Source organism: Lissotriton vulgaris, chromosome 2_1 (genome assembly GCF_964263255.1).
Source record: "Lissotriton vulgaris chromosome 2_1, aLisVul1.2, whole genome shotgun sequence".
In the NCBI taxonomy this organism is placed as follows: domain Eukaryota; kingdom Metazoa; phylum Chordata; class Amphibia; order Caudata; family Salamandridae; genus Lissotriton; species Lissotriton vulgaris.
Window position 1 is genome coordinate 1,068,803,139 of NC_141687.1, and position 12,162 is coordinate 1,068,815,300.

General features: G+C 43.0%; 1 protein-coding gene across 1 annotated transcript in view; it reads left to right on the forward strand.

The window, feature by feature from the left end:
• The first annotated feature begins 3,609 nt into the window (after positions 1 to 3,609).
• The window catches only part of CENATAC (centrosomal AT-AC splicing factor), a 124,354-nt gene continuing 115,801 nt past the window's right edge, over positions 3,610 to 12,162 (forward strand). Inside the window, exon 1 of the mRNA XM_086956747.1 lies at positions 3,610 to 3,974. Within this exon, the coding sequence (XP_086812873.1) occupies positions 3,858 to 3,974 (117 nt within the window). The 5' untranslated portion in view covers positions 3,610 to 3,857. The remainder of the gene's footprint in view (positions 3,975 to 12,162) is intronic.

The following is a 12,162-nucleotide window of genomic DNA, read 5'->3' on the forward strand; positions in this document are numbered from 1 at the left end:
TGTCCACATGGCTGTGGAGACAAGCTACACCTCATCGCCTGTTTGCACCCGACATCGCCGCGTTCCATCCTGGTTCCACGGTAGTCACTGGCTAGTGACTTTGAACATTGTCCCCTCTGCTTTCAGGTCTTCATCACTTCAGATCCACCCTTGTATCCACCGGAACTCTCCTTGACGACCCGCCTGCAGCATCTTCATCTTCAGGCACAATCGACCTGCGTGACGAAACCCGACACTACTTCGCACCTGTGCACCCGCTTCCTGTGGGTGAGGTAACTCAGCAACGCTGGTGTTCCTACACTGGTACACACCTCTAGTGTCTAGGTCTAAAGTTTTGTCCTTCTAGGTCACTCGGAAGGTTCCTTAAACACTAACTTTGTAACTTTTACGCACCATTGACATTGCATTGGTGTATGCGTGCGCTTCACCTGAGTCCCGCGGGCCTTTCCCGACCTCTTCACTGCTAGTCCTGATCAGCTCCAGCGATTCCCAAGGCCCTAGGCCTACTTCCTTTTCGATTGGTGGTTCTTATACCACTATTTTAGTATATGGTTTAGGTGGCCCCTAGGGCTCATCCATATTGTGCAACTTTCGTATGTTTAAACTTGTTTTGTTTCAACGCATTTGCTTCTGTGCTCATAAAGAGTATAGGGGATACTTGTAGTAAATAAATATATATATTTTCAATATATATCTGTGTGGTGTCCTTTCATTTGGTATTCAAGGGGATTGTGTATGGTAAAACAGCTTGCTTCACATGCCATTACAGAGTTTAGCTTAAGACTGCTTTGTCCGTGCTACCTCTAGGATAGCTGGTCTATAAGGTTGACTTACAACCAATCATCATAAGGGTTGCTTGGCATGGTACAAGGTGATCACTAGAACTAGTGAGCATCATATACCAGGCCAACTTCTCACACTCCTGGTTTTGAAAACAATGGCACCAAACATGTAACCCAACACATCACTAGGTTTACCTTGGTACCCAACTGGACTGATGTATTTTTCAGCTAAGGAAACATCATGCCATAAAGAAGAAAATGTAGATTCAGGAATTATTGTAAACAAAGAGCCAGAGTCAACCATGAGTGAAACATTTTGACCACAAACGGTGAAAAGAGCGGCGGGTCTTGTTAATCTGGGAGAATCACAAGTTACATTAACCAGTTCGTTCTCAACTTGTTGAATCATTAAAACTCTATTGCCTATTACATTTACCTTAGACTTGACTTTTTCAAGACTATCAACAGGTTTGTTTTTATCACCACTCTCACCCTGTTTGCACATCCTGAAATAGTGACCTTTGCGACCACATTTCCTACATGTTTGGTCTAAGGCATAACATTTTTTGAAATCACCCAAATGAAATTGACTCCCACAACACCAACACACTTTACCCTTGATTTTGGAAAGAAAATTATTGGAATTATTTTTGTTAAAACGTTTTGAAACCACATTAACTTCACAACCCTCCTCACAATCACCCATTTCAACATTCCCAATCTGTGAAGAATTCTTATCTCTGCGTTCCAATTCTTTAATACATTTCTGTGACTCCTCAATCACTTTGGCCATGTCTATGGCATCTTTTAGAGATGGGTCTTTCGCAGCCCATAACCTTTCTTGAATTTTCCTGTGTCGACATTGAACGATGAGCTGATCACGAATAAGCTCATCGGACATGTTACCAAACTGACACTTAATAGAAAGTTTGCGTAACCTGGAAACAAAATCGTCAATACTCTCATTCTCAGCTTGAAGATGAGTATAAAAACGGTATTTTGCCATGACCAAATTAACTTCTTTTGCAAATCTGGTTTCAAGTCTCTTAAGCGCCTCTTTATAAACGTCATCCATAGGTTGACCATTGGGACCAAGAGCTACTGGTAAGTATTTAAAAACTCTCTGACCTTCATTTCCTAGTGTACTCAGTAAAAGTGCCTTCTTTCTTTCAGGGTGAAAATTCTTTCCATCTAGGGCAACGATATAATTATCCAACATTTCAACCCAGTCCTCCCACTCTATCATTGGAGAGGATAAAAACATTGGAGGCATAACGATGTTTGAAGCCATGATGGTAAAAACGAAATTACCCAAACAAAACTATTATGTAAAGAAACTCAAAGGCACAATTAATAACAAACAAAAATAAATAGAAATAGCAGGTGTGCAAATCACCGTACAGACTTGCAGAGAAGATGAGGTGTGCAAATCACCGTGAAAGGATCTGCCAGAACCAGGTGAGCAGATCACCGTAGAACGATTACCAAATATAAGGCCAGCAAACGAAATCCAAAATCCAAATTCGTGGGACAGTCAGAGAAGTTCCTTTAAGGACAGGATCAGATGTAGACTGTCACGCTGAAGACGCGAAGAACACAAGATTCAATAACGTGGGCGAAATGCAAAAGAACGAAATGACGCGCACAATGCCTACCGGGAGGCAGAGCGTTCCAGCGCGTAACAATGCCCCAAATGACGTGTGCGCTTCAGTGACACGGAACGACAGAGCGTACACAGAGCGTCAAAGCGACTCGTGAACGTGAGTCACGTAGCTTAGCGTCAGCGCTCCATTGACGTCAGATTCGTTGCAGTGACAGAGTAGAGGGCAACTGTCAAGTCTGGAACGTAGAGAGTTCTGCAAGCGCGCGACGCGTATATTTTAAGAAAAAGTACCTTAATCGAAGGCCAAACAAATCCAAATATAGAGGGCCAATCTTCAGCAAAACAGCAGGACGCAGCGCCCAAGGAGATGACGTCCGATCACCAGGTTGTTTTCCAGACGTTGCGCCGAGTTAGTCGAGTCTGCACAAACTTGAAGACACCAGGAATCCGTTGCCAAAAATGTTGTGTTGCTTCTTGGTGCAGATAAGAAACAATTCCGACAATCAAGGCCTTATCCTGGTTAAGTTTAATGCAAGGAAGCAACCTGGCATCCGACCACCTCGACAGCGCAGAACAACTGCTGACTATCGAGTGTCGTACGCCTGACATTCTAGCAAAGAATAAAGAACTCAAACAGAGCGTGCACTGGATCTTTACACAGGTAAGATTCCAACATAACACAGTGCCAGGAACCTGCTCCTGGGGGAAGGGGACATTTTTGTCATGCTCTCTCTCTGCCACAGTGCCTACTTTGTGCTCCTGACATATAAGGGGAAAAAAAGTGTATTTACATTTTTATCTGATCCTGAAAATTAATATATAACCGATTGAGGCCTCAATAGAAGTCAATATGAGAAATACATTTTCCCGATTTCTTTTTTTTTAAACCTCCCACCTTTCTCTTCTGAAATGTTGGCATCTATGCCACACAACACACAAAACGATAATATTGTTTTTGGTGGTAAAAACATAAAACTGGGCATACTCCTTAATACTACAAGTTATATGTTGTATTATTAGCGTCACGTTATTTTTGGTCGGATTTATTAGAGCCAATCAAAGGCAGAATGAACTGTTCTGATTCTAACATGGGCTTTCGTGGACGAGTCGTGACACTAAGTAATGGACGTCTCCTTAATTCGTTTGCTGTGTTAGGGGCGGGTGAACGGAATGATCGCTTGCGATTGGTAATGAGGGTAGCGGCCATCTTTGAACGGGATGAACTGGCTCATTTTAAACGAAATACTGGGTCATTAGTCCCATTTTAAATTAGCAGCCTTGTAAAACAAAAGACGACAACACGTTCTAGTTGTGTAACTACAGTCACCGGTGACTGTACTATTGGTATGACCTGTGACCCCGGAGGAAAGTTCAAACATATTTCATGTTCAGAAGATGGCGGCACTGTCGGCGCCAGGGAATGAGGAGTTTGAGATAAAGGCCGCCGCACAACCTGCCCTCTAGGCTCAGTCATGGGGGTGCACTATTGCTCGGTTTGCCGACAGACCTCCTTCACTGGCAAGGGACACTCCTACAGCAAGAAGCACCAACAGAAGTTGAAAGATGCGCTAGGTAGCTTTCTGCTCAAGGTACGTATATGCTGGACTTTGAATGTGCCGCTCGCGTACAGGTGTGTGGTTGGTATCTTGTGCACCTATTGTACTTGATTCGTCTGCTGTACGGGTATATCGTCGCTATACATTTGCCTCAGAATGCTCTGTGTTGTGTTTAGACTTAGTTGGCATGGGGGCGCGTGGTAAATTCCTATCCCCCTCTCAGGAATGTTGATAGGTCATTATGGGTCTGGGGCGGGGCATTCTATAACGGCTGTGACCAGTGGTCCCCGCTGGTGGTTGAACGTGTTTGTCCTTCCCACTTGAATAAAGAATATATTCCGGAGTAATTACTTAAAAATGTTGGCGACTTTTATACTCGTGCAGTGATTTTGTTCTTCATCTCTTCTGCGTGCTGTATTCCTTTTCAAGCTTGAGCTTTCCTGCGTACCTTTTTTTTAATTTATTTTTATTTATTTATGCAATTTTATATAGCGCGGACCTTACCCGAAGGTGTCAGAGCGCTTCACAAAAGGACCAAAAATGACATAGGTTTGTTGATTTGTAGAAGGCTCTGGTGAGTGGGGGACCCACACGCATTTCGAAGTTACTTTACTTTCACCTGTGTTTCGGCCGGTGATTATTTGAGTGAATACTTTTGGGCATCCCTGACGAGTGCGCAGATCGCCTCACGGTTTATCAGGTTTGCAGTGTAGGTTTTATTTATGTATTTATTTATTTATTTATTTATTTATGCGATCTTATATAGCGCGAACTTTACCCGAAGGTGTCAGAGCGCTTTACATAGGACCCAGTTTCAACCATAAGGACTGATGGTTACAATCGGAAAAACAGATTTGCAAATTTTTTGACTTACATAAGAACCAGTTGAAAACATACGGACTTGGGATTACATGCGTTATAAAAAAGGTACAAACAGAAAAAATTGCAAATGTACAAGAGATAGAGTCACACAAGGAGGAGATACAAATGGATAAACTCTAGGCATATACTAGTGATGTCTCTATCTACTTAGGGAGGGGATACACATGGATATACTCTAAGAGTCACAGAGGAATGGTAGAGAGCACAGCGGACTCTTGCATAAACTAGTGATTAGAGTTCTCTCTATATACATAGGGAAGGGGTAAGACTGGATATACTCTAAAAGTCACATAGGAATGGAAGAGAGCAAAGCGGACTACTGCATGTCCTAGTGATTAGAGTTATCTCTATATACATAGGGAAGGGATGCACATGGAAATACTCTAAAAGTCACCTAGGAGACTAGTCATTAGAGTTATCTCTATATACATAGGAAGGGATAAGACCGGATATACTCTAATGGACACATAGGAATGGTAGATAGTACAAAGGTCTACTGCATACACTAGTGATTAGAGTTATCTCTATATACATAGGGAGGGGATAAGACTGGATATACTAGAGAGTCACATAGGCAAGGTATATGGTGAGCAGAGTTCCATAAGTGTGGATGCAGTCACAGAACAAAGGGAGGGTGGGAGGGATGCAAGGGTATGGAGAGAAGGGGAAGCGGAAAAGGGAGGGAACATTTGAGGATCATCCACGGGGAAAAGGGTTAATGGACCAGGGAATGGGAGGAGGGCTAGAGTCCAGTGAAACTGTCCGAAAACAGCAGCAAAGTGATGGTCAGGACAAAGCAAAGGGCATACTGGCAGTGGCCCCAAACTGGCAGCAGGTCGGGAGGCAGGCCAAAAGTCCAAGAGAGGGCCATAGGATTAGCAGGAGGCCGGGGAGAAGTTGGGGCGAGCCAGTGGAAGCGGCGATCGCCATCCAGAAGTCGCCTCCGGCCGCCATCTTAAAGTCAGGCAGGCGCTGGGAGGATACCCTCGGTGGGGGTCTCCACCGAAGTGAAGGTAGAGGAAATTATGCCAGCTGCTGCGGCGAGAGTCTCAACAAGCCGGGGTAGCGCAGGACGCAATCCTACCTCCCAGCGGTGGCAGCAGTCAGCGGAGTCCACGGCGCAGTGCCGCCCGCCATCTTGAGCGCCTCCGCCCTCTCCTCCTTCACCTCGGGAGATCGAGCCTGTCTGCCAACCTCGGAGCGATCGCTGCTGCTCCGCACCTGCCCCACTCGCTCCGCTTCGTGCTGGAAAAAAGAGCGGTCAAAATGAAGGGCTGTAACTGCCCAGGGCAGAGCATCTCGTGGACCGGCTCCGCCGCAGATCTCTCTAAAGGTGCTCTAAAGTATACAGAAGGAGTCTGTTGGCAACGTTTTCTTCAACGTGTGTACCTTCGAGTGCTTTATAGTTTCGTCAGCTGATCCAGGATCCTTCTTCCGACGGCTTTGTGTACTGGTATTCCTTGAACCTGATTTTCTTTACTATCTGGCACAATTTATTACCGCAACTTCAAGCACTCATCAGTTTCCTAAATGACTATAGGTGTGTTTGGAATTGGACCTTCCTTCATTACGTTGCTACAATTACAAGAGAGCCCGTGACACCTTCTTATACAGCGCTTTCTACGAGTGGTACCACAAGTTCTTCTGAATATTTCTGGTGAATGGAAGGACAGCCCATACATGGCAGCATACTAGTCTGGAAGGAATTGAGTTTATTTCATTTCAATCTTTATTCGGTTTAAAAAACATTGTAAGATACAATACATTCAATCATAATACATCATATCACAATTTAAATACATAAAAAAAAATAGCGGGTGAATAAAAATATCGACACACATCCTTTGCATAAAATACATAGAATTCATAATTTTCCAGATCATCCACTTGAGTGGCTTGGTCCTAGTTGGCCCCTCTAATATACAAGAACACTCAATAAATAAAACAATAAGTTAAACATCTATTTTCGTTATAAAAAAAAAGTGTACACCAGAACAGTAAAGCAAGCAGCACTTTAGCAGCCAACAGATGACTCAATAACATGGTAAACTAGCCTATTTCCTTAAGTTTTTTGGTCTTTCATCCTCCTAATCAAGGCTACGCATAAGAGAAAACGGCTCAGACTGAACACAATCGGTTGGGCAGTGTCTCCCTTAAAAATTCTAAGTCCAACCTTAATTTGTCGGAGTCCTAACCTTTTACAGATTGGCTTTAGCCATTTTTTCCTGGCTTTAAGGTATGCTGGGCATATAAATAAAACATGGGACACATCCTCTTTCAGCCCCATCTCGCAAAACTCACATATATCGGAGCCAGCGGCCCCGGCCAACCCCTTATTACAGTTCCAGCTAGTTGTCCTTTCTTTTAATTGCAAAATACCATACCGGAACTTTAAGTATAAGCTTTTGGCCAATGGAGGGTAAATTTCATCCATAAGGGGCTCTAATTGCATGGTCACTTTAAATTAAAAAAAATTCGAGGTTAGAGTCCCTGTTCTGGGGTTTGATAGCACTGAGTCTCTAATATAGTCCCAGTACCTTTTTGTTTTAAGATCCTTTTTGAGCTATTTGTGAGAGAGTCAGGATCAAACCAAAAATCACTTAACCCTAGTTTTTCAAACCATTTTTTGACGTACTCTAGCCATGGCAAATACGTACTATTCCTTATAGCCAGTATCTCTTTCAATGCTTCTCTGTAATCAGTCAGCTCCTCAGTGGACCATAAGCAGACCCAATAGAGCAGCGGACGCAGAGAAGCATAGTCATCTGTACGTCGGAAGTTATGGTCCCATAATACGGGTGTCAGTGGTGTTGACCCAGGTATCCCTAGAAGTTGCCTAATAAAGGAATTTTCCCTCACTCGGAATGTATCCTTTAAAGCATAAGCCCAGAGATCAGCGCCATAAAGTGAGGATGATTGCACTTTGTACTTAAATAGTTCAATGGCTGGTGAGACTGCTTTAAAATGGCTATTCTTATGCCTCTTTAAAATCGGACACTGATTTTGAGTCAGCCTTAATTTTGAGTACTCCAATTGTGTTTTCCATGTAACGTTACTGTCTAAAATGATACCCAGGTATTTAAAATTGGCGACTTCTTCGATAGGTTCGTTATTTATCTTAAAAACTTTACTAAAACCTTTATGAGGGTTGATTGTCATAACTTTTTGTTTTTGAGGAATTGATTTCTAGTTCCTTGTCGTGACAATACAAACTAAATTTATTTAAAAGGTTTTGGAGCCCCCTGGGTGTCTGAGAAATTAAAATGGTGTTGTCTGCAAACAATAGTGCCGGAACGGCTTGCCCGCTCAATTTGGGAGAGTCATGCTCGCAGCCCAAAAGAGTGTCGGGAATGTCATTGATGTATAAAGAGAATAAGGTAGGTGCCATTACGCATCCTTGCCTTACCCCTTTTTCTATTTTTATCTTCTCACTGACTTCTCCGTTTGGTCCCCATCTAACTCGTGCGTAATTATTCTCATGAAGTCTAATTAAAATTTGAAGGATATTTCCGGGGACGCCCATCTTGTTTAATGTCTTCCATAGGGCTACCCTTGGAACAATTGAGTTTATACTTCTGTGTAATTTCATACTGTATTTTTTGCTCTGGGGGTAGAGGAGCGTTTATATAGTAAAAAAATGTGTTCTTGTCATACTTTTTCTTTGACTCCTCCACAACCTTTCTTAACATGTACAGGTGAGCCACCCATTAATTGGAATGAGTGGAAACAGTATTTTTTGAATTATATTGGTACGCTAGAGGATGAGGAACTATCACAATTTAGGAAAAAAAAGATTCTACTACATTGCTTAGGTCCTCAGGGAATTATTGTGTATAATGCCATGGAAAAAAAACTCGCACAGCTCGTGAATCCAATGTATTTTTAAATGCATTGGAGGATCTGAATAAGTATTATTCTACTTCTGTCTGTATAGCCATAGACAGACACAATTTCTTTAAAAGAAAGCAGAATAAGTTAGAATCTATTGAGGAATATGTTTCTGTTTTAAAACGGTTGGCTTTAACTTGCAGGTTCGGTGCTCTGCATGATGAATTGATAAGGGATCAAATCATCATGCATGTTAACAATGAACATACTCAAGAAAGGTTATGGGTGTATGGAGAGGCTGAAAAAAATGAAAGGAGGACCCCACACAGGCTTATAGGGGACTGGGGGGGTGATAGTTATCAAAAAAAGACAAAGGTGTCCCCACAAGAAGGACAGAATGAAGGTGTGTCCAATCCTAATGAGTGTTCACTATGGTGAACCTATTCTCTAAAAACAGCACACCATCAATTGGACGGGAAAGGTAAAGGTACAAAGTGTTGTATTCAACTTCTACCAGTATGCTCAAACTGGACAATAGTGAGTATATTCTCAGATACTGCTGTGTTTGATAGATACCAGAATTAAAAGAAGAGATGATTCTAACAGTATGCTCAACTGAACAACAATAAGTTATTCTCAGAGTCTGCTGTATTTGATAAATAACACAATTAAAAAAGAGATGATCTCCACACTATATGTGTGGTAAATATTTTACCGTATCGTTTTTGCCATATAATTATAAGTACAAGAATAGCTCAATCAAATGAAAGGCAGAGTCCGGGGTGTCTGAGTCTTAAAGGGCTTTAATTCAGAAATGACTCGAGTCAATGGAGATCTGTTCCATCAATACAAGGGTTCGAGCATGCAAGGGAAGATGTCAGGAAAGATGTCAACGATTTATTCACAGTACATGGCATATATAGTAAAATGACACAATAGCATTGCATATAGTAGGCGTGACAAGTGAAATGTATATGATAAGAACACATGTGCGTAGCAAAAAGGCGTGAACATGGGTGTGCACAGAGGCGTGAACTAGAAACGTCACAGAAAGGTGTCATAAGTGGGTGGATGCTTAGTGAATTCTTGCGGAGTCAGCTGAAACCTATGGCCTGGATGCGCGCGCAGCTAATATGACGTGTGGTTGACGGGTGTCTGGAGTAAGCTAAGAGTCTGACTTTTAACACTAGTGGAGAAGACATAAGTCTGGTATGTCAGATCGACCTGTTCCTGAAACATGTCTGATATCTTGTGTGTTTGGAGGATGTTTATACTGGAGGAAAAGGTCTTTCGGGCAGAGGCTATGCTACACTGAATGTATGCGTGTCTAGGTGCAGATGCGCAGAGCCAGGGCCTACCATGGTAACGGGAGCAATGAATTACATGAGGAGGACAGGAAGGCTTGGCCCTTTACTCTGTAGTCGGGGAACTGTTTACTTATTTTACTAGACAGGAATGTGTTTTCGAGGAGGCTGAGCTGGCTACGCTGATAACTTGAAGGAAAAATACTGTTTTTGGCAGGCAGAGCAGGCCGAGCCGGGCACCGCTCGCTTGGCAGGAAGTAAGGCAGAGGTCAGGGATGCATCTCATCTCCACGTTGCAGCTTTCGAAGACGGAGGCGGAAAAAGTGGTTCAATGGCAGGAATCAGGGCCTAACTCGGCAGAGCCAGGAAAACGTGTAAGTGCACCATGTAAAGACGGTGGCACGGCATACTTAGGAACTGAATTATCAATCCATTCATGGTGGATCTGAAAGAGGACATGTTAACGTTGGACGCAAATGTATTTGCGTCTTTAAATTCGGTTGCGGAGGGAAGTTACATGCACTTTAACTCGTACATGGAGACGATGGGGTACTCCTTAGGGGACATAACTGACCATAGAAATTCCAATTACCTCATTCCCTCCTTGTCCCCTACGGACCCATTAGGATATATCTATTTTCATGAGACCATCTATCTGTTCGTATAACATCATCTGTTCTTCTTTCTTCAATCGGGAATGGGAACGTGCACTTGAACGGGGAATACAGGATGTGGCGCACAAGCCGCAAATCGCTGGCCCACATTGAAGACATAGACAGCAACTGAATACAATGGCCAATATAATCCCTAGGAATGACAATAGCTTCCATCCCCAGGCTGTTACTACACCCCAGAGCCAACCGGACCAAGTCCAGGAGCCTGGGTTCTGGTGTATCTGATGGGCAATTTCGTGAAGTCTGGTGATGGCCTTATAGACCGAAGGCGCGTTATTTGGAATAAACACGCAACAACTGGATCCGATGACTCTACAAGCTCCGCCCCTATCGGCCAGGATGACGTCAAGGACAAGGCGGTTCTGAAGAACAACAAGTCTCATAGCAGACTGCTCCTCTGTTAAGTTGCCCAAAGCTGAAGTAGTCTCCTTCACTACTGCTTCGAGAGTTCTGGTTAATTTGCGTATCAATTTGCTATTGGATACTGTGCCTAGATAGGGAAAGAATCCTTTATTGAAATCTGTATATTGTTCCCATGCGGTTTCAGTATAATCAACTAATGGAAGGTCTCTTTTGGCTCTAACATGAACGAGGCGGGAATTTCTGTGATAATCAGGGGGAGCTAGAAAAACAGGTGGTAGTAGGAATGCAATGTAACAGGTACCATCCCAGTCCAGGGGTAAACGTATATAGGCTGTATGGCCACAAATGAAATAGGAATGGCGGGAAGCTTTGAATGTAGACTTGCCTTTATCACTGAATTCGATGACAGTAGTGCATTCACTATGACCTAGGTGTACTGAACCATTCTTTCTGACACATAATTCACCTTTGACTGGCAACACTGACATAGATGGCAAGTCTGGACTAGTTTCTGACTGAACATTTAGAATCATGAGATCAAGTGTAAAATTGCCTAATCCATACACTTCGTTTTCTAGGTCGGTCCCTGTCCTTTGGGGAAGACCCTCCTTGTCTGGGAAACATGCCTGATTCAGAACTTTGTTCAGATTCCCCCATACCCATCTACCCTGGAAAACTATGAAATCAGCATCTACGGAATTAATTAAACTAAACCATGCACCACAGGAACCATTGTGTGTGAATGGATACGGAAAGAGGGGCAGAACTCCCTGATATTTCTGATAGGGAGGGAGTCGGCCACATATCCAACAATTGGTGGCATTGCTGGTCTGATGGGAATGGTGTAACATACTGATGAATTAATTGTTGCGCAGCGCAAGTCGATAAGATAGTTCGTGTGGAGGCAGCTCACTAAACGTGTGTTCTGCAGTGTCATTGGAAAAAGAATGTGGAAACGGAAAATACATGTACAACATCAGGCTGGTGCCAATTAACGTAAGACAGAAAAATCATAATAATCAGGGTGCAGACGCACCTACTACGTAGATTTTTACAGTAACAATTTCTTTTCATGATCTCCTGTCTATCTCTCGCTCTCTATTTGGATCTAGCTTGTACATTGTCAGAAACTGCCTAACCGCTTCACCCAGGAGGGGACTTAAACAATTA